The sequence below is a fragment of the Canis lupus genome, chromosome 6 (assembly GCF_048164855.1).
Source record: "Canis lupus baileyi chromosome 6, mCanLup2.hap1, whole genome shotgun sequence".
Lineage (NCBI taxonomy): Eukaryota > Metazoa > Chordata > Mammalia > Carnivora > Canidae > Canis > Canis lupus.
The window spans coordinates 79,864,012-79,886,684 of record NC_132843.1 but is presented as its reverse complement, the minus strand read 5'-3'; the positions used below and the strand labels follow the sequence as shown (position 1 = coordinate 79,886,684).

The window sequence follows — 22,673 nt, the reverse complement described above, 5'->3', positions numbered from 1 at the left end:
TCCCCGCGGGGACACCTGGCGACTTCCGTCCATGCTAGGATGCGGGACTCCTATCAACCTACACCTACCCGGCCCGCCTTGCCACGGACACCCCCCACTTAACCCTGGCACAGAACGGGCTGTCGCCAGGGCATTGTGGAGTTTTCAAAGGAGGGGAGCAAAAGGCACCAGCGTTGGCTCAGGAACCGCTGGTGAGGCCAGAAAGGCCGCTGAGAGCTGACGTGGTCAACCGCGTGCTCCAGGTTCTAGGCGCCTCCCCGGCCCCCAACCCGACCCAGCAAGGCACAGTGAGCAGTTAGCGGCCCCCACCCACCCACCCACCCACCCCGCTCCCGACCACCACGGGCTCCAGGGAGCAGGGCCGGAGCGGCGAGGGGGCAGAGGGGAAGAGAATAACGCTCTTACTGAGGAGTACGTGGAGGAGGCACTGGACGCCAGGGACAGCACAGAGCCGTGGACTGGAAGAGAAATAGAGCGCACAGTTAGCAGGGGCTCCAGGGACGGGGGCTTCCTGGGCAGAGCCCTGGGGCAGGAGTTTGGACTCTGACTCTGGAGGCCATTCGGAGCAAACAGGAGGGACACGGCGGCGGGCCCCAACGGGCATCACGACAGCCCCGGGCAGGCCGGCGACCTGGAGGAGGCGAGGCCCTGAGCAGAGCTAGCCTCCTCCTGCAGTCTGCACTCTTGGGCAGCCGGGGGCTGGCGGGCCCTGGCTCAGGTGGCCCTGCTCCGCGGGGCACGAGGGTTCAGGGGGAGGGATGCAAGGGGTCGGGGGGCAGGCGTCCTCTGAGCTTCCCAGGCAGAAGTGCTGAGGCTGCGGGGCAAGGGGAGTTTCTCATCAGAGCTGCTCAGAGCAGGTCCCGCAATCCCGTCCTCTCCCCGGCCCTGGGGGTCACGCAGATGGCACGCGGGCTGAGGTGTCAGGTCCTGGCCCCACTGACTCACTAGCCCTACTGACAGAAGCACCGTGCCCTTGCAAGGATGCCGCTGCTGAGGCCGAGCGGGCCCCCCCCCCCCCGAAAGCCACAGTGGGAAGCCTGCTGTCCCGGTAGAGCCTGCGTCCTCCAGGCCCTGGCCACGCACACCCGCGTCACCACAGACAAGCACAGGGCCCTCCCTGAAGCTGACCTTTGGCACGTTCTCGAAAGAGGAATGAGATGCCTAGTTCCTTCCCAGGATTTAAGAGCCCCCCCCTCCATGTCCCTGGCTCTTTCCACGTTTGCGGAGAGACTGCGGGGAAGAGAGACTGCTGCTGGGGCGCGGAGGGGAGGGGCTGCGGCTTCCGGAGCACTCTGAGGGGAACCATGGAACCCTTCCATGCTCCACGCCCCGCCCCCGGCCCCAATGGCAGGTGCTCCGTCCCAAAGCCCCAGCGCCAGACAGTGCCACCCAGAGCCACCCAGAGGTTCCTGGGCCCCCAGACCCTTCAAAGGGATGGGAAGAACGAACTGAAATGGCCCCGACTCGATGTTCTGTGAAGCATATACGTGTGTGTGGTGGTGGTGGTAGTGGCGGCAGTGGAGGTGGCGGTGGGTGAGGGGACCCAGCAGAGCTGGAATGAGCGTGAACCGCGCTGGCATGAAGTCTCACCGTCGTCCGTGGGGTCTCGGAAGGATCCTGACCGAATCATCCCCTTGGGTCTCTCGGCCAGGGACAGGGTGCTCCCCATTTGGGAGCCGCTGTACAGCTCGAAGGCCGCCTCGTGGGTGGGGATGCTGTTGGAGCGGGTGATTCTTGGCGTGGTGGCCGCAGTGGGACTCACTGGAAGGACAGAGGGGAAGGGGACAGGAGAGGGAGGGGGAGGGCAGGAGAAGAGGCAGGGTCATCAGCTCTCTGGGTCCCTTGGGGAACGGAGCACCAGGAGCACCAGGAGCACGGGAGCAAATGGTGAGGGGGTGGGAGAGGGAGGGGCGGGAGGAGGCGGTGGGAGTGTGCAGGCAGCTGGTGGAGGAGTGGGGTCTCTCCCGGGGAGGTCGAGCCCTAGTGGAGAAGGACCCTGCTGTCGGGAGTAAAGGTGGAACAGCGTTTCCTATTTTAAAGACTTTCCCTCAGCCCTGCCTGCCCGGGGACTGTCGCTTTTGAAGGCTGGGGGCCTGGCAGCTTTCCCGCGACTGTCCCATCACTTGAATGTGCCGATGAAATGGGATGTTGTGGCTCCGTAAAATACAACTGGCAGCCCAGGAGTACTAAGAGTTCAGACCAAGACTGGATCGATCTGAACGATGACAAGGAGGCAGCTAGAGAAGGGGGCCGGATGACGGGCGGGCTCGGCGGCACCGGAGGGGGCAGGGACCCTCCCCGCAAGCAGTGTCCTTCTCGGCCACTGGTCGGTGCTGACGCGGCAAGAAACCTATCCCTCCCTGGCCGGCGGGCCCCTGGCCGGAAGGTCGGACGGACGGACGGAGCAGGCCAGGGTGCCAGGTGAGGCTCCTGGAATCCGCCTGGAAGCTGGGCTCTGCGGGATCCCTGCGGGCCTGAAGCACCTGCTGTCCCTGCCCCTCACTGGGGCGACAGCCTTCCAGGTCTGCACCCACATGCAGCTCCCCGGCCTATCGTTGTGCCTCCACACAGGCGGGTGGATGTTAGTCCCTCCGTGGGGACCGTGCACAAGAGGACCGTACACCTCCCTCGGCCCCTGCGAGGACGTGAGGCGGTCCTGGTGGAGCCCAGCCCCGCATCCTGCAGCATCCGTGCATTTCCTGTCGTCTGGCCCTCGGTGCAGACGGAGAACATGCTAGCCCCATCCTCCACCTGGCGGCCCTCCCGCCACCGGATGACCTTTCCTGAAGAATCACTCCCTGCCCTTCTCTAGGCAAAATGAGCCCAGTTTCTCCTCGAATCCTCCCCATCTGCCCCCCAGTCTGTTACGGGTCTTTGTCGGCCCTTACTGCTCTCCTTTCCTCGGCTGGATGAGGAGGTGGATCTAGAAAGACAACAGCAAACCGCCAGCCTGTCCCCAGCTCGGCCCTGCAGGGGCCCCCACGGCCTGTTCGCGGCGCCTGCTTCCCCCACGCAGGGCTGGGTCGCTCCCGTGCGGGGCTACAAGGCTCCTGTCCCTGCCTCGGAGTCCGCAGTCTCCTCGGGCTTCCCTGGTCCGCCTTTCTGTCCCCTCGGGCTTCAGGAAGGGGGTGGCCCGGCCGCGTCTTCAGAGGTGCTGCCCCCGGGGCGGCGATGGCCCAGGCTCTGCGGGCTCTGGAGGCAGATCCCCTGGCTTACGTCAGCAGCTGTTCCCTCCTTCCCGTCCCCCAGCCCAGCAGCTCAGTATTGCTGCCCCGGGCCTGGCGGCTCCTTTCTGGCAACCACTGCCTGTCCCTGTCCCTGTCCCTGCTCGAGTCTGGTCCTCCGGGCCTTGGTTTATGGCTTTCCTGCGCCCTCATTCAGACTCCCCGAGGCTACGAGGACCCTACAACGTGGGCCCGGGGAGCGGCCTTTCGGTTTAGGATCATCCTGGAGCACTCTGCCCCCAGTCTGATTTTGGACGGGTAAACGGAGTCATCATGGAAGCGAGCCGGTGTGGCGGGGGTCGAATGGAGATGGAGCGTAGAGTCCAGCTGCCTGGCCTCATGCAGCAGGGTGAGCCCCCCTGCAGCCCGTGCCGCAGCGAGCGACCCAGAACACTGACCTATGTTGGTGAGCTGGCCCTTTGCGCTCAAGGACATGGAGAGAGCCGGGGGCGACGGCAGCTCCGACTGGTCGTCGGACTCGGGCAGCCCGCCGATGGTGTGCGAGTGTCGCCTCTCCTTGGTGTCCTCCTGGGACTGCAGCTGGTACCTGCAGGGCACGGGAGACCTCAGTCTGGGTCACTGCCAGGTGGAACCACAGCTCAGGCCGGTGGGGAGCTTCGGAGGCAGGATGAGGAAGAGGAGGGGAGGACAAAACAGCCCAAGAGGGGGCGAGGGACGTTCCGCCTGGACACCTTCCCCCCCGGCCACCAAGAGGGTCCCGAAGGACCAGCAAGTAGCGCATGGGATGTCCTGAGGTGGGGACTGAAATGAGGGAGGGAGCATCTGAGAGCCTCCACCCCGAAGCTCCAGGTAGAGAGCTCTGCGGCCCCACGTGTGGGCTCCTTCCCCTAACCGGGGACATCAGTGCCGCAGGGCTGGCAGAGGACTGGGGTGCCCTGCTCGTGCCCATCTGTGTGACTCCACAGGCGGCCTGTTCTCCCTCTGACTGTGACGGAGAGGGACACACAGGATGCTTAGGACTGGGATGGCACAGGCTGTGGGACGGGGCGGGGTAGGATTCCCACGCACCAACGTGTTTCTTCCCTGTCCCCAAAAAGGAACGCTGGCTCTGAAGTGGACTCCCGCATCCTATAAGCTTGGGGAGGGTGCCTGGGGGTCTAGGCACGTAACGCAGCCAAAAGGGGCACTGAATTCATGCCTGGGGCCCAGGACAGACCAGGAGTCCCGGGGAAGGACAGACGCATTTTAGGGTTACCTGAGCCCTTTCTTGGGAAGAGTGTTCCGATCCCGTGGAGTGCTGTGCAGGAATAAAAAGAGAGAGCGAGAGAGACAAGGATGTGAGTCCATCTTAGAAACCAGACATGGGGACCCTAAGCTTTGCGGGACGCAGTGCGTAACACAAGACACCAAACCGTGAGCCCCTTGGTCTCTACAAACAATATAGGGAGAGAGCTGCGGCTGCCTCTGGGCTTACAGCTTGAGAGGTTCACTGGAGGGGCTCAATGTTCTCTGATTGGGGATCAGGACGTGCTCGGCTGTGTGCAGGGTCGTATGGAGGTGAGGTATCGTGGAAAGCTGTCTGCCTAACGAGCAGAAGCTCTGGATGAAGGTCAGACTCATCACGACGAGGACCCGGACCGTCACCTAGGACCGTGCTCCGCGCCCCCAGTGTCATCACGTGATGACAATCACAACTTAACAAACACATGGACTTAAAATCCCTACTTGTCTCCCAGAGCTGTCGTAAGGCAAGTGAAATTACTTAATGGGTGTGAGAAAACGTTCAAGGTCCCAAGCGCCAGTGCAACCCGGGGCGTGTTAGTGGTGGCGAGAGGAGCCAGAGGCCCAGGGACAGAGCCAGGCGCCGCTGTGTGTCTGTGCACCCACCTGTCCAGCTGTCCGGTTCTGGGGCTTCCGCTCCAGGTCAGCTCTTCCGCCTCTTCCTCTGGGGGTGCAGCAGTGGGGGCGGGTGGGGCAGGGACCGGAGTACTGCTGGGGAAGGCACTGGGCAGGCTCATTGGCATCTGGAGGGACTCCATGCTCCTGTGCAGGCCTGAGAGTTTGGGGTACATGCGGGTCTCTTTGGGGACACTGAAACCACTCATTAGCTCCAGGCCCTGGGAGAAGCTGGCTGAGTTAATATTGAGAATGGGTGCGGGGCTAGGGGTGAAGCAAGAAGGGAGAGGGCTCCCGCTTGCGGAGCTCGGAGGATGCAGGTCTGGGACCTTGGAGGCGTGGGCGTCAGTCGATGACGGCAGATCCAGACTGTTGGAGTTGACCTTGTCTAGGTTGGCCAGCGAGGGCGGCTTGACGAAGCTCTTAGCCGTGGCCCTGAGGGGAGTGGACATCGAGTATTTAGAATCACGGAGTCCCAGAAGCGAGAGGCAGGTGGGACCTCAGAGGACGCCCCGTCTAGGTCCCCCGGGTCTGGCTACTTAAGCACAGAGGCACATCCCGCGCCTTGTAGAATGTGCTGGAAGGCAACCTGCCATCAGGTTGGGGTCCCTTCAAGTCCTGATGAGGGGGCGGCACAGGCAGGCGGGTTTACGTACAGACAGATACACCCGCGTGTCAGCAAACACGGCAAAAACGTAGGACAGAGCTGAAGACAGGTGAAGGGTGGCCCGGGAAGGGGAGAGGGAGGGGAGCTGTGACAGAGGGAGGAGGCCCGGCACCCCGGGGGCGGGGGGGGATGGAAGAGGCACCAGCGGCGGCCCCGTCTAGCTAGGCCTGTGGACCGCCTGGTGTGCGGGAGCGGGGACAGGCGGGAAGGGGCTGCCCCGTCTGGTACCTGAGAGGGGTCGGTGGCAGCTCCGCCAGCTTGGGGGCCGGAGGGTGGCTGGGCTGGTTCTTGGGGGTGCTCTCGGGGGAGCCAATGCTCTTCAGGGAGATGCTGTCTGCATCCAAGGCCACCGCCTTGGCTTTGGCCTTCTCCTTCTCCCGGTCTGTCTGGTTGACGGGGGCTGGAGCGGGGCGGCCGCCGGCCACCTTGGAAGGCTCCTTGAGTCTGGAGGGCGCGAGGCCCCCCTGCTTGGTGCTGAGGAGGCTGGGGTCGATGCTGCTGCTGACAGGCCGCGGCCCGCCCCGCCCTCCGGTCACGCTCATGGCGCTGGACTTGGCGGGCCGCGGCAGGCTGCGGTACTGGATGTTGGAACGGGCGCCGGGCGCCAGGAACCCGGGCTCGGCGCCGTTGGACACATCGAGGCTCGTCTTGCGGCCGTTCACGGGCTTGACGGGGATGCCCGAGGACTTCTGGATCTTGCTGAGCGTGGCCGATCCCCCGGTCTGCATGACGGTGGCCGTACCTGTGGCCGGAGGAGGCTTCTTGTAGCCGAAAGAGCCCGAGGTGGAGGGGCGAGCGATGCCCGACGGGGGCTTCTTAGCGTCGCTCAGGCGGTCCCGGCCGGCGTCGGAGGACGAGCGCTGGAGCCCGGTGGTCTTCACGGCAAGTTTACCCTTGTCCGTGGCTTTGCCCTCAGGTTTGCCTGCAAGAGGGCAGGAAATGAGCTAAGAGTAGCCCAGGCTGGCCAATGTCTTGGCAGCGTCCCGGCACATCCTTCCCTTTCCCTCCGCAGGACAACCAATGCGCTCTGGGGCCTTGAGGCCTGCACGCGGGTGAGCAGGTCCTAGGGAGGCTGATGAGACCCCGTGCCGGAGGAAGGACACCCCGGGAGCAGTGGCCTTGGGGTTTTGTTTTACTTTTCGTTATTTTCTCTTTTCAGGGTAGGATATTCCATTTCGGTTAAAATGGCAGAGGGTATTAAGCAAGTTATGAAGGTTATTAAGAAAGAAGAGCATCGAACAACTGGTCAGGGAAGGAAAAACAGGAGGGGACGCCACAGGGTCTGGCCGTACCAGCTGGTAAGTAGAGGCTGGAGGGAAATGCTGATGGAGGTAGGAAGCTGCCCAAGGGGCCAACTTTGGGAGCAATACAATTCTGATTTCTTATTTTCTTGAGACCCCACCCCCCACCCCCGGGATGTCAAGCAAGTACCTTGTGGAGACAAGTGCACCAGCCAGATGTCTGAGGAGGTGTCTGGAGGCAGCTCAAATGAGTCTCTGAAGGTAACCCACTCCCTCCTCTACCTCTGATGATGCGATTTTGGCTCCGCCACTTGAGCCCTCTGCATTTTTACTTCTACAGTTGTGAAGCGGCAGTGGTAATTCCCATCTCCCAACTCCCAGGACCGTGGTGAAGACCAGGTCGTACGCCTTAAAGGGCCCGGTAAATGTCTGCCATCATCCCGTGGGTGCAGGACCAATACGGGGAACAACCCAAGAAACAGGTCCTCGCCCTCGTCCCTTCCTCTTTGCCAGGCTCACCTGCGACTTTGAGGGCGCTCTGGGCTGTGTGAGTGATGGGGGACGTGACAGCCACTGGTGGGGTCTTGCCCTTCTTCAGGGAACCGGGGTGTCCCAGGCTGACAGGCTTTTTCAGCTCTCCGACCTTGGATGAATCATCGCAGCTTTCGGGCCGCTCTCTCCGCCACTTGGAGGTCCCGGGTTCCATCTTTAGGCTACCACTGTCGTACTCCAGTTTTTTGGGGGCCTTCTCCTCTGATTCACTAAACCAGCTCAGCCCGCTTTCCGCCAGGGAGCGTTTCTCTGAGTCTGTGCGGAGCTGAAGACAAGAAGAGAACAACACAGAGTGAGAGGCTCGCTTGGGGATGGAAAATGGGAGGCAGAGGGGACTTCTTTCGGTTGCTGGGTGGCCCTTCCCAAGTATTAAGTCAACCCAGGGTTTCTACCTATACCTCTAGGGACCAGAGAAAAGGACACCCCAGGTATCCCAGGGCCTTTCCTTCACTGGTTGGAACAGCTCTTAGGCGTATCACTCCAAGTCGGCAGGGGTGCTAAATCCTGGGGCTCCTACAACAACAGCTGATGTCTCAGGTGACTGCCTGGCAGCCTCAGGTTTCTTCGGGCCAGCTCCGAAAGGACCTGGCCAAAGGCGCACGGGAACTGGTCCCACGGAGCGGTGCACACCTGCCTGCCCTGCGGTTCACCCTGAGGCGTCTGTAAACTCACGTACCACTATTGTAGAGTTCCTGCGAGAGGCGGTGGGAGTCGTCGGGAGGGAGTTGAGGGAGGAGCTGGCATTGAACTCTTCTGAGCTGAGGTTGTCCGAAGCATCACTGAGCCCACTGCTGATGGAGCTGCTTTCATCCCAGCTGTAGGACAGGAGATAAAGGTTAGCAGTTGACACAGAAGCCAAGACGAGAAAGACGATTTTCCTACGGGTGGGAGAATGGCTGTATTCCACTACAGGGACTGGCCAAGAGCAGAAAGCTTGAAGGTTAGTCCCGGGTTTGCCAGCAACTTGAAGTATAATTTGGTGGTGTTCTTTTATGAAAGGAAGAGACTCCGTCTTTATCTGGCGAAGGAAAATGTTACATCTCCTTAATAGAAAGGGAAATTGTAAAGACAAGGGAATTCTTGGGACGGATCTAATGATACAATTCCTCTCCCTATCAACGGCCTCCATCCTTAGAATTACTATAGCTTTGTTAATTTCTGGATGCGTTCTCCAGATATTTTCCCCTCTCTTTTCCAAATTTTTCCATACCTGGAGAGGGCCAGAAAAAGACCGATCTTTTCTGGGAGCCCCTGGGCCTATCGTTTCTCATTGCTCCCCTGCTTATCTGGTTCCCCGATGCTGGGATCAGGCCTTGCTTCTACACGGCACGTGCCGCTCTGCTGATAAATGAGCCACACTTAAGGTGGCTGGGCCAAGCGGAAGCACCAAATTTGTGCTGAATGGTTTCCTTTCTCCGCCGATTGCTTGGGATGCCGGATTTGTGGTATCTGGGAGACAGTGTCATTGAACATCTGTAGCTGTAGGTCTTTCTATAAAGAACCCTCGTCCGTACACTAAGTGAAATTAATACAGCCTCCACGTCTTTGGAGCTTGGACTCTACAGCATTCCACTGGCTGTTCATCTTCGCGTTTAACAACTTGTGCAGTTAGAAAGTTAATTCTTACCATCTGAACTAAGTAGCCTCCTCTGCCACTAATACCACCTTCCTTTTGTCCTCGCCTTCTTTGCTACTCTCAAGTTTCTTCTTCATATTATTTGCTGAGTTCAAAATCTGTCTCCTAAAACCTTTCTCTAAAGGTCCTATGTTCCAAACCATCCGCCGTTTCTGTTACTTCCTTCTGGATCCTAAAGAAGTCCTTCAGATTTCACTCAAGTTTCAGAGCCCAAGGCTCAACATGGACTTCAGGTAGACCGCAACACGAGCATCTCTTTGTGCCTGTAGGAATCTCTAAACCCTTGCATCAGTGTTCACAAGTTTATCGGCTTTGCGTGTGTGAAGGATTAAGAGGCTGAAGATGTTTTTTGTGAATTAGCTGGTATCTGGAAAATGTTCCCTTTTTGATTTATTTTGAGTTCCAGATCATGGAACAAGAGTCAGGCATACAAGCCATCTAAGTTCTTGGCCCAGATTTCAGCTGGCCTCCCTCTAATTTATTTGCTGGGAATAGGAAAGTGGGTGGTTTGGACACTTGGCTCGGTTGCTCTGGAGTGATTAATCCAAATACATTGAGAAAGAGCAAAGAAAGCTTGGGGATTAGAATGCACAACAGAGTGATTTCAATTTTATTACTAAGAAATAACAGCCCTTATTAAAACAAGCAACCTCTTTTTTCCTCTACCCGTGACCTATATTAATCCCATATTTGTCTTAGGCTAAGATATCAACAGCCCCCATTTTGCAGAGAAAGAATACTGAGGAGGAAAGATCAATTCTGGCTTTATGATCCTATCAGCTCCTCTGGGTCAAGATAAGATCTCTGGCAAGCAAACAAACAAACTATTCACAACATGTTCTCTTGGGTCAAAGACAGAGGAAGCCTGTAGCACTGAACCTTCCATCTGAGATTAATTATTGGTAAGGAAGGTCTTGGAGTGGAGAAAAGTCTTATGGAAGGGCTGCTGCCGTCCACCAGGCTAAAAGAAACCTTTCCTTTGCCCTACATTTACAGAAAACCTAAAGTAAAATAAAGAAGGGAGTGCAGCTTCTCAGAATGGGTTTCAGTCCTCCCTGCCCAAAAGGCATTTCTCCCAACTCACAGACTCTGCCTAAAGTGAGAAAGCTATCAGCCTAAAATTCTTGGGCAAGATTGGCTAGAGGATTTAAAGGTTTCCTAGGAAAATTCCTTTTGCAGATTCTGGACAAAAGAAAAATTCTGTTGTCATTACCGAAGGGTTAAGCACGTCCATTGGAGATGCTCCACTTGAAGGGAGTATATTTTCCTTTTTTAAGACAAATGTTAGAAAAGTAGTGGATGCTATAGTCAAGACTCCAACATTATATGAAATCATAAAGGGATAAAGGGAAAACATCCCCTTTCTGCCCTCCCACTTTTACTTAAAGAAAAAAAAAAAGATTTTATTTATTTACTTGAGAGAGACAGACAGAGAACAAGTAAGAGGAGGGGCAGAGGGAGAGAGAAAGAGGCTCAGCGGGGAGTCCGCTCAGGGCTCCATCCATCCCAAGACCTTGAGATCAGGACCTACCTAAGCGCAAGGAAGATGCCTCACTGAGTCACCCAGGTGCCCCCTACTTTTACTTTTAAGAGTCACCACCGTTAGCAGCTTCTCGTGCTTCCTTCGGGAATATCCCTGTGCTTCTGTGTTCTAGCTGTTTGCTCGCTGGGGCTGCTGCATAGCTGACATTACGGGACCACACCTCATCATCCTGGGTCTCTTTACCAGACTCTTAACTTAGAACCTCAGTCTTCTTTGTTGGTTCTCTTTCTTGTTTTAGTGAAGTACCTCTTCTGGCAGCTTTCTGAAAAACAGGATGCTTGGGAAGCAAACTTGATACGTAAGATCTGACACACTATAAAATGTCTTTATCCTGTTTTTACATGTGAAATTTTGGCTAGCCATGGAATTCTAAACTTAAAGCAATCTCTCAGAATTTAAAGGCCTCGCTCCATGGTCTGGCCTCTATCGTTGCCATTCTGTTTCCTTGTCCTTAATACGTGACCTGTTTCTCTCTCTCTGGAAAGTTTTAGCATCTTCCCTGGTGTTCTAAAATGTCATTAATGGCATGCCCTGGTGTGGGCTGATGTTTATCCGTTGAGCTGGATACCTTCCTGGGCCCTTTTAATCTAGAAATTTTCATGCATTATTTCTTTGATGACTTTCTCCTCTCCATTTTTCCATTCTCTCTTGTACAATGTTTATTATTCAGATGATAGATTTTGAGGCTGATACTCTTATTGTCTTTCTTATTGTCCAGCACTATAGATATTTATTTTTTAACCCCACATTTTGGGCAGCGGCCTCAATTTTATCTTCAGTTGCCTCCATTAAAATGTTCATTTCTGCTATCATATTTAAAATTTTAAGGGTATTTTAAAAATACTATATTGTTTTTTTCTCTCAAGGGTGCAATCTCCTCTCTTAATAACTCTCAAAGATATTCATTCACTCATTTATTCAGAGGGCCAGGTTTACAATCTCTCTGTACAGTTTCTCGTTCCAAGGAGCTTTTCTCTGTTTGTATTGGTGAGACTTGCAGGTTATAGACCCTTCTGATTTGTCGGATGATCCTTTGATCCTTGGCTGTTTGTGTATAGGTAAGACTGGAACACCCGTTCTAGGTTGTTTAGAAGCTTTCTGTACATTGGCAGGACTGGTCAATTATGGTTTCAGTATAGGGAGGAAGTGATTGGACTTACTCATTTAAGTCTTTTCTCTTGGGCTGGTCAGTTCCTAAGAGAGGAGTCTCCCAAACTCCTAACTGAAGCAGAAGCGCAGTTGCCTTCCGGGAAGTAGCAAAGGAGAGGATCTCAAAGTTTAAGTGTTTTTTATATACATGTTAAACCAATCCTCCTGTTTTTAGTTTCAGCTCTTCACCCACTAAGAGTACCTGATGTCACCAATTACCAAGCTTTTTGAGGGCTCTGGGGTGCAAACAGGGTTGCTGTGTAGCTCCTGCTACTGGATTCAGATTCAGCTTTAAGTCAGATAAATCAGTTCACACTTGCCATTCTGATTTCCAGCTTCTGCAAACTTGGTGGCTATTATCTCTTCCTTCTCCCATTCTTTGTCCTTGTGGTGTTAAGACCTAAGGAAAAAAGACCCTGCCCCCCCTCTTAAAAATTATTTATTTATTTATTTATTTGAGAGAGAGAGTAAGAGCACCAGTGGGGTTGGAGGGGACAGGTAGAGGGAGAAACAGAGGACGTGAGGCTTGATCCCAGGACCCTGAGATCATGACCAGAGCTGAAGTCGGATGCTTAACCAACTGAGCCACCCAGGCGCCCCAATCCCACCCCTCTGTCTTCCCTGCACTGAGAGCAGCTCTCCTGCCACAGGTCGTCATCCCCTGAAAATGGACGCACGTACAACGTGCGTCTCCACCCACCTGTTGCTCAGGAGCACCTCTCAGCTGTTGAGCTGCTCACTGTCTGCAGCGCTGCTAAAACCACCAGAGACACTGACAGATGGCTGTCAGCAGCTTGGCAGCCCCACGTCCCCGACCTCCCTCCTTCCCAGCCGCAGCTTCCGAACCAGCACCATTTCAAGGGCCATTACCCCAGCAGCCACGCTCACTGGGCCTGGGGCTGCCACGGTAGGGGCAGCTGGCTCTGGGGCTGGAACTGGGATTGTGTTTGGGAGCCTCATCACTGGTTACGATAGGAACCCTTTTCTGAAGCAAAAGCTGTTCTCCTACGCCATTCTGGGCTGTGCGCTCTTGGAGGCCACGGGCTCTTTTGCCTGATGGTGGCCTTTCTCGTCCTCTTTGCCGTGTGAAGGAGCCGTCTCTACCTCCCTTAGGTCTTTCTCCCGTATCTTATCTGGCCTGTATGTTCCTTTTCCTATACCTCCCCAGGCAGCCTCGGGAAACTGATTGGCTCAGGGCCTGACAGAAGGAAGACAAATAAATAATGTATTAATAAGAAAAGAAAAAGAAAGGAACCCCAACCCCTTTATTATCATTTTATTCTTGTGAAATATATTAAACGAATGCTACCAGCAACAAAACACCCTTAAACGACACTCAACAGAACTGGCTCTTTTGGATTAGACGTTCTGATGGGTAGACTTTGAGTAGAGTGAGGACAGGAGACATTAACTTTGTGGAGTTCCATCACCAAATGAGGAAGAGCCAGAAGGAACCATCTAGATAATGTTTTGATGAATCAAGACCCTGGGAGAAAAGAGGCTGGATGGACACTGTCCCTCCTGAAACATGACTGCCTGAGGTCTAACAACAGAAAGTCTTTAGGAGAGTTTGCGGACTTTATCAGCTAATGAGCCACACTTACTACAGAGTAACTGCCTGGTCATTCAAGATAACAGGGAGAAAGACAAGCAGCTTAAATATGGCACCAAAACAATAAATAAAGAGGAGGGCAGGGCTCAGAGCTCGGGAGGGCTACTGCATCCGTTTGGCACAAATAATCTCACTGCTCACTCTAAGCTGGGTTTTGCAATCTCCTTTCTATTTCTCTTTAAATTTGTTTCTCACATAGATCTCAGGTGGAGAAGAGAGAGTTGGGCAACAACAAACTAGGTCTAAATTTACTAGAAATGCAGAATGCAGAGAAGTTAATATTAATTTATAATCCAGCCTACTTATAACCACCATCACCAACAGGCAACTGATGTAAAAGAGAAATGTTCTCTCTCTTGTACGTTTATACCATTTACTTTGCACGGGGTAGAAGTGTTCATCCTGGGAAGGGTATTACAGGAATAATGACACTGTACCGTTTTTACTCACCCTCAGAATAGATAAGAAAATAAATCAGAATAAACATATGAGAGATTAAGTCAGGTATAGACAGGATGATGAAAATGACTCTTGTCAAGGGATATTTCTAAAGTACTGGAACAGGCTGTAGCAGTAAATTCAAGATTTTTCGCAGCAGGATATTCATTTTCTCATTTACTGATCACCTCATATCCTTTAATCCTCCCTCCAAATCTCACACTTCTCATTTCCTGTTTCCCCAAAAAGTATCACAGTTATTTTTGCACCTTATCAAAAACTTCAGTATATCTTCAGCTCTTTTTCTTCACTTCCCTCCTCAAGAACTCTGCTGATTGGGCAGCTTGGGTGGCTGAGCAGTTAAGCGTCTGCCTTTAGCCCAGGGCGTGATCTTGGGAGACCTGGGATCCACTCCCACGTCGGGTTCCCTGCATGGAGCCTGCTTCTCCCTCTGCCTGTCTCTCTCTCTCTCTCTCTCTCATGAATAAATAAATAAAATCTTTAAAAAAAAAAAAAAAAGAACTCTGCTGATTGTGTGACCACTTGCCTTTAAATCTACCTTTTTCCCCTCTACATTTCTCCTGCTTTTGCTCTGGTTCAGAGCTAATGTCCTCTCACTCAAACCACTGCAAAAGCCTCTTTATTGACCCCACTGTCTATATATATTTTTTAAAAATTTATTTATTTATTTATGATAGTCACAGAGAGAGAGAGAGAGAGAGAGAGAGAGAGAGAGAGAGGCAAAGGCACAGGCAGAGGGAGAAGCAGGCTCCATGCACCGGGAGCCCGACGTAGGATTCGATCCCGGGTCTCCAGGATCGCGCCCTGGGCCAAAGGCAGGCGCCAAACCACTGCACCACCCAGGGATCCCCCCACTGTCTATAAATCCTCCCTCCTTCAAACACACTGAATATGACCGGAAGCTTAATTCACCCAAAAGTGTAGCACTTACCAAGCCTTCATTAGCTCCTTATTGCTGATATAATAAAATCAAAATTCTGAGCGCCTTGTTCAAGATTATCCACCAGCCATCATTAACACAGGGTAGGGATTAAGAGCACAGATGTTGTAGCCAGACTATCTGAATTCAAGTCCTATAAACTCTGCCTAGGGTTCATTTAAGTTTCAATCTGCCAAACATTCATTGACTTCCTAGTATTTACAAGATAGTCTCGGTTGCATGGGCATTTAAAATGAGCTCACAATCCAAGGGTGGAAGAAGATGTATACATGAAATGAATACCATATCTGACGTACAGACAACATACCTAAGAGGATTCAGACAAAAGAGTGATTTAATTTTCCAACAAAACCCAGAAATAGGACTTTGCCATGTTAGGATATAGATTAACATAATGCTCACCTCCTTTTCCCTAGTCCTACCCTGCTCCTAATTCTTAAGTCCTCTAGGATTCCTATTAGGTGACCGGCTGTCTCACCTAATTTCTTTTTTGGAAATACAGGCCTGCATGAAGAGCCAGTCTTATCATCACTGCGCAGTCACCTGTGTACTGCTGAGGATTCTGGAGTCCTGGCAATGTTATAGAGACTTGACAACATTGGTAGGTACCGAAACCCTACCTACTTTCCATGTGTCTCTAGCTCTGCATTTTGAAAGCTTACTTTTCTTCAACACCCAGATCAAACACCAAGTTTTCTGAGATCTTCCCTAATTCTCTTTGTCAGAAGAAATCTCATTCTCTTTTATGTGCACTAGACTGTATTTCCCTGAGGGGTAGGATTGAGTCTCATTCATCTTTGTACCCTTCATACAGTTTTTTGTACATAGTGGGCTTGTACAAACTTGCAGACTTGAACTCCTAACTTCTGTGAAAGTAGGAATGAATAAACTCAGGGAAGGGGTTATGATTTTGGAACTGCTTCTTAAAATTCTCTAAGAATGATTAATAGTTTATTTTTAAGAAATCCTTGTTTCAGAGGGAATTTATAAACAATCTTTTCTTTCTTTCTTTTTTTTTTTAGAACTTCCAGTTCCCTGCTTAAATTCTCCATCTATTCAAGAATATAATCCACCTTTTCTACTACATCCTTAAAAATATTTATAGAGAGTATTTACAATGTTGTCTGTTAATTCCAACATCTGGGTCATCTGTAGGTCTGCTTCTATTGACTATTTTTTCTCTCAGTTATAGTTTCTGCTTCTTCATGAGTCTTCTAACACATGCCAGATATATGTAAACAAAGAATGGCAATACATATAACTAGAAAAGGATGTGCCACTTCCTCTGTCAGGCTGTTAGGACTGAGAGCTGAGTCGGTCTAATCTGTAGCAGAACGAGGTCTGGGCTCTGTTGTCTCTTTGGTTAAAGTCAGTGCACTGCTGGTTTCAAATGTTCTGAGGGTAGCATGAAGATTGTCTCGGTGGGGCTTGGGATCTGACCATAGTGAGACTCCAGGTATCCTTCTCTATGCTCTACAGCCCAGCCCCTGGCTTTTCGGGCTGCTGTGACACTCTCTTTACTCTTGGTGGGCTGCTTCTATACACTCACTGAAGGGCCACTGTGCTTTGAAGGGGTCTTTTTTTCTTTTTTTATCATTCTGCCTTGCTCTCAGATTTCTCTGCAGTGTGTTACTGCTAGGTAACTCAATGAGTGCTCTCTGTACACTGGGTAAGGAGGGGAGTGTCTTTCTTATCTTTCTGCCCTGCCCTCAGTTGTCAACCTGCTGGCACTGTGTGTACTAAGTCCTCATGGAGAGAATGAGGGGTAGGTGGGTACAACATTTGCTCTGGGATTTAGTTTCCTTATACCAACCAACACATAGTCTTCAAAAGTTTTGTATGAAGTTGAGCTACTTTCTGCTTATTCTCACCTATGGTAGGTTTACTCCTGCTGCTGTGCCTCTAGAATGAAAGGGGCCATGCATTTTTCTCTCTCCTAGGAAGGGCTCATTCCTTTCTGGAACTTAGTTCAATTAGAATACTTTGCATTCTTAGACATTTAATTTTTTTGTTTTCTAAGTTATGTTTGTTATTTATCCAGCTTATTCTTGTTATTTGGGTGGGAGTGACCATATTATGACACTATACCATTCTTTTCAATAAATCAGCCTCTTGAGTGCTAACCCTCCATCTAGGGCTATAAGAATGGCAACAGATTACTCTTTCTCTTCTCTTGCCCACTTTCTAGTACCGACACCACAGTATCAGGGATACTCTGGTGCACCCCATTTCCTCTGTAGGATGAAAAGAAGGACTATGAGGAAGCCAGCTCAACTGCACATTGTTCTGTTTGTGTCTGTGAAGACACATGGCAATGCACAGGGCAGGGAACACTCCTCCCCTCTGGGAAAAGCACCAACACTAACGTAGCTCTTGGCTAGGACTGGCCACCCCTCCCAGACTTCTCTTACACAGTTTGCTCCCCATATTTCAGGTCCAGCCATTCCACAGAACTTGAATAGCCAAGGGAGCCTGCAGGCAGCCAGAGGGCCAAGGGTGTGGGCTAGCTAGCGGGAAGGGTGGACTAGCTTGTGACTACACAGGAAAAAATCCTCATTGCTTCTCTAGCACAACACAGTTCTTAAAAGTCAGACTTGAATACTGAATCGTTTCTCCATTTGTCCAGAATATATATGCCTGGTGAGCCAGTAACCACATTTCCCTGGTTATTTACCACTTAATGGATAAGAACTCTGTACATGGAAGCTTACTTTCTCCTCTGAAAGTGACGAAATGTCTACAATACAATAGGCTGGTTATAAGAAATGGAATTTTGGGGTGATTATTTTTACTCCTAGAATTTATGGGATTGGAAGCCTAATGTTATATCCCAAGGAGATACCTAGTACTTCTTGCTTTCCCATCTAGGAAAAGAAGAGCTACGCTTACCATCTAAACTGGAAATGAGCTCCAAGACAGCAGGAAGCTGTTAGACCACATAGTGTACCCAACTTCTGGGAACTAAATCTCCAAACTACTTATAAAAAGAAGCCAGAGTTAGACTTGGGAGGCTTTTCAGTCCCCATCACTGTACTGACAAGAGTGACTGTATTCTATGAAACACACAAACATCAAATGGGGCAGAGGGGGAAAGGTCACGAACAGCCACAACTCTTGATACTCTCTCACTTGTTGGGGTTGATGGACAGCAGCCTGGGTCAGGCAGCGAGATAGGAAACAGTGACTAATGGCAAGACAAAGTATAGATTAGACTTGAGGTCTGATGGCAATCTGACAGCCGAGCTGGGTGGAAGGCTGGCAAATGTGACAACTCTGGCTCTAGATCAACACAAAAGGGCTATTTTGAGAATATAAGTGCTTTCGATGATGCTGTCATTGAATGGTTCTGTAGCCAAGAGTATTTCATGACATCTGCCCCTGAAACTGAAGTTACTCTTGGTACTTTAAGGAGACAGGGAAAAGTGTACATACAGTTTGTTCTAGGATAAGTCCAAGACAGAATTAAATACATAAAGAAAAGAAAAAAAAGAAAAAAATACATAAAGAGACTCACAATTAATCTGTCCTCCCGGGGAGGTTAACTTGATGGCTAGAAATGGACCAGGCTGAGTTCAAAGAGTATATACTTCTATGAACCAGAATACATTCCTGATACTAGCTCATATTTTTATAAGATTTTTAAAAACAATCTATTTAGCTGAGAGAGAAACACACACACAAAGAGAGAAAGGGGAGAAAGAGAGAGAGAGAGAGAGAGAGAATACAAGTGTAAGTGAGGGGAAGGGAGGGAGGAAGAAGAGAATCTTAAACAGACTGCCCCACTAAGTGTGAAGTGCAGGATGCGACATGGGGCTCCATCCCACGACTCAGGAGATCATGACCTTCTTGCTCTCATCTTAAAAATCTCCATAACTGGGCAACCCCGGTGGTGCAGCAGTTTAGCGCCGCCTGTAGCCTGGGGTGTGATCTTGGAGACCCGGGATCAAGTCCCACATCAGGCTCCCTGCATGGAGCCTGCTTCTCCCTCTGCCTATGTCTCTCTCTGTGTCTCTATGAATAAATAAAATCTTAAAAAAAAAAATCTCCATAACTTCCTTGGACTTCACCGGCAACCAGGTTAGAGTTTATATACAGATTTCCTTGCTTACAACCTCAAGAATACTCTGACTTCTAGGATGAAATATAATAGCTTAACCCACATGAAAGTGTCAATTTTGTAGTTAAAAATAGTTAAACAGGGATACTTTTATATGGTTCAACATCAAATAGGTTTCTGTTCATGTCTGGCCTCTGCTTCAGCACTTGTCTGCTATGGAAGTGTAGTGGTGGATTCTAAACTCTTAATAATAAGAAAACCTAACCGGAAGAAATGGAGTCATATGACAGAAATGACAACCTGTCCTGACCTAAGGCTTGTTTGGTACATCTGAACAAGGGTTGGTACATCTCCTCAAGTCCCCAAGATATCCCACTCTTCATTTGTCTTTTATACTCTTCAGGTCCCGTCCTGGAGGTGAGCCACTCTGCTCATAGTCAGCTCAGGCTTCCCCAGAGGTCACTCACACAGCCAATGAGATGCGGGCTCCTAATGAGAGAATTAGTCAGTGAGGTTCCATCTATGGTCCCTGCAGCAAGTGGACTTACTTGCTCTCCCTTGTTAACAAGGTAATAATCTTCTAGATCTGTGTAACATGGTAGCCACTAGCCATATGTGGCTACCAAGTACTTGAAATGTGGCTAAGCCCATATTGAGATGTATAGTAAGACTTCAAAGATTTAAGATTTCAAAGATGTACAGTAAGATTCAAAGATTTCAAATCCTTAGTATGAAAAAAGATTGTAATACATCTTACTAATAACTTTATATTATACACTAAAATAACATTGTAGATATATTGGGTTAAATAAAACATGTTACTGTAATTGATTTCACCTGTTTTACTTTTTAAAATGTGTCTACTAGAAAATTTTAAATTACATATGTGACTTGCATCATATTTCTATTGGAAAGCGCTGTCCTAAACAGGAAACTTTTGGTCGATGAAATGTCAGCTTTGAGGAGCTGGAGTTCATTAGTTGCTGCAGTGATTACAGCTGATCCATGACCCGGGAAAACTACGGTGTGCAGTTAAACTTCAGCTTATCCTTCTCTTGATGGCACCAAATGGGTAGAATTGTTGGATGCATGAATTGAATTATCAGCCACAATCCTCAGAGAGCCTTCAAGAGGTTAAGGAGGATAAGTGATTTTAAAAAGAAAGAAAGAAAAGATAGTGAAAGATCAGAATGTAATTGGGCAATTTCATGATGTTCGGTTTTGCAAATGAATCAAGGCCATGTAGAGAAACCAACATTCTACTCAAGTGCCGCCAAAGTTCTCAAAGTCAGTAACCTCTCCCGCTCCCCACCCCCATGTGGCCTCAGAGCACTCCAAGAGCAAGGGGGAGTAGTGTCTGCTTCATTACATGTCTGTGGTTTGGCAGAGACCACGGCAAGCTAGCCTGATCTGGCCAACCAAACCAGGCGATGGGAGGAAAGGATGAATTGCACAGAGTGAGAGATTTAAAGGAAGAGGGGGTAGATGGGGGAGCAGCCAATGTAAATTTTTTGAGCTAAGGGATTGCCAAGTCAAGGGCAAAGATCACCTACAAGAAGGGACTCTAAAGAACAAGGTAACCAGAGATTGGTATGAAATTGGAGGATATATACAATTAGGAAAATTTATTTGGTCTCCTTGATATTTTGGCAGTAAGCTCACACTAGGATCCCAGTGCATAAGGAAACTAATGGTTTCAGTGACTTATTAAAGACACTTTCTAAATTCCAGTTTGAATCACAGAACTATCTGACCAATTTTATTCAACTCTCAAATGCTGAGGCCAATTTTGTGAATGACTGTAGGCTGGGGACCCAAAATTCAGATTTAATTCCTATAGATTGGCTTACACGGTACTCTTGGCACCATAGAAAAACCAGGAAATAGTGCAACTTTGGAGGCTATCATTCTAGGGTATCAGCTCCAACATCCAGGGGATGAATTTTTACTCAGATGCAACTCGGAAGTTTGTAATGATTAATACCACAGCGTTTGAAGATATTTCTTGGCAATCAAAGCCAATATAAAAGCCGAGGAAATTAGGCCCCAATGCCCTACTATACCTTGACCATTCTGTAAAATTCAGAAATAACAAATTTCCACTGTTGTCTTTTTCTTTTAAGTCGCTCAGCTCGTAATTTCTACAGTTCTCTGTGGCATCTAGAAAGGGGATGGTGTGAATCAACACACAAGGCTGCTAACCCACTAACCATATGAAATATCACCCTAAGGTGCTGAGAGGGGACTGCTGTTATTTCCGAGGATGCCTGATGTAACAGAGAAGTGAGAAAACTTGTGTCTGCTCGGCCCCATCTCAACTCTTGCTCAAGTTGTAGACACCATCAGCATGTCCCTTTGAGCTCACTCTCCTTTCTACAAGGCCTAAGGTTTTTTAGTGGTGGTAACAGGATCACAGGCCCTGTCCTAGGCATAACTCATTCGGTCAAAATCAAGCCATTTGTTTTTCTGCCCGAATCCATTACAGATGTCATCTCACCAGTGGCAAGAATGCTTTTAGAGAGAACTCGCCTACTAGCATGGAGTCCTTAATTGGTCTGGAGAACCAGAGGCCCGTGCAGTTACATACAAAATTCTGTGCATACGCGCAATTTTCTGGACTTGGATCATACTTTCAGATTCTCAAATGTCGACGGCCTAGAGAAAAATTTTAAAAAATTATCATCTTGCCTCAACGCAAATGCTTCAAGCACGGCCTTCTTGATTCTCACATTTAATCTTTGCTCTAAGGTTAAGAGAGTTTCTTAAGCCTAGACCATTGGTGTAGACCGAGTTGTGTCCCAACCACATATCTTTACACGGAAGCCATACTCCCAATGACTACATTTGGAGATAGAGCCTTTAGGGAGGTAATTAAGGTTAGATGAAGTCATTAGGGTGGAGACCTAATCTGACAGGACTGGGATCCTCATAAGAGCAGGAAGGGACACCAGAGAGCTCCTTCTGTGTATGCGCACAGAGGAAAGGTCATGCAGAGACACTGAGAGAAGACGGTGGTCTACAAACCACCAAGGGAGGTCTGACCAGAAGCCTAACCTGACAGCATCTCAATCTTGTCATTTTCGCCTCGGAACTGTGAGAAAATCAGTTCCTGTTGTTTAAGTCTCCCAGTCTTTGGCATTTTGTGAAAGCAGCCTGGGCAGACTAAGGATAGCCATGAAGTGATGAACGCTAGCTTCTTTTTCTTTACATGTCAACACCCTCAGCAGTAGGCTTCACTGGGCGCTGACCACCTCCATCATCCAGGCTGGTTTCAATTCAGAGATTTATTAACATTAAGCTTTTGATCATAATACCACAGAGGTCATTACAGCTTAAGTAAAAAATACCCAAATCCATCGGCTGGGCTCAGTAGAAGCTACGGACTGAGAAAAATCAAGGAGTCGAGCAAAGTGGAAGGAATTATTGCTTTGACTTGGCAGCAAAATAATCCTGGAGAAACTCCACCTTTTCATGATGAAATCAGGTTCTATGTGCACTGCTCTGATGACTTGATACCCCACTACGCAGCCCTGCAAAGAGCTTGTATAGCACTTTGTGGAACAAAATGGATGTGACTGGATTAGAGGTATCAATATATTTTATTGGGATCTTCATGTGGGAAAGGGTAATTGCAGTGTAGTGGGCAAGAGGCAGAAGCGAGACGAGGGGGGAAGACACAGGGCTGTCTCTGAGCCGTGGTCTTGGTTCAAGCTGTGCCATGTCAGCTGGCAGCGCC

At 50.1% G+C, this 22,673-nt stretch overlaps 1 protein-coding gene across 7 annotated transcripts in view; it reads right to left on the bottom strand.

Moving 5' to 3' along the window:
* The window catches only part of NAV1 (neuron navigator 1), a 209,923-nt gene that overhangs the window by 32,413 nt on the left and 154,837 nt on the right, over window positions 1-22,673 (bottom strand). For 5 of the 7 annotated variants that reach the window (XM_072831401.1, XM_072831402.1, XM_072831405.1 and 2 more), the window contains 8 exons: window positions 8,218-8,356; window positions 7,509-7,806; window positions 5,977-6,670; window positions 5,073-5,516; window positions 4,441-4,482; window positions 3,623-3,771; window positions 1,591-1,761; window positions 406-458 (listed from right to left, as the gene is read on the bottom strand). In XM_072831401.1, the coding sequence (XP_072687502.1) occupies window positions 406-458; window positions 1,591-1,761; window positions 3,623-3,771; window positions 4,441-4,482; window positions 5,073-5,516; window positions 5,977-6,670; window positions 7,509-7,806; window positions 8,218-8,356 (1,990 nt within the window). The remainder of the gene's footprint in view (window positions 1-405; window positions 459-1,590; window positions 1,762-3,622; window positions 3,772-4,440; window positions 4,483-5,072; window positions 5,517-5,976; window positions 6,671-7,508; window positions 7,807-8,217; window positions 8,357-22,673) is intronic. The other 2 variants (XM_072831403.1, XM_072831404.1) reach the window with 1 other exon arrangement.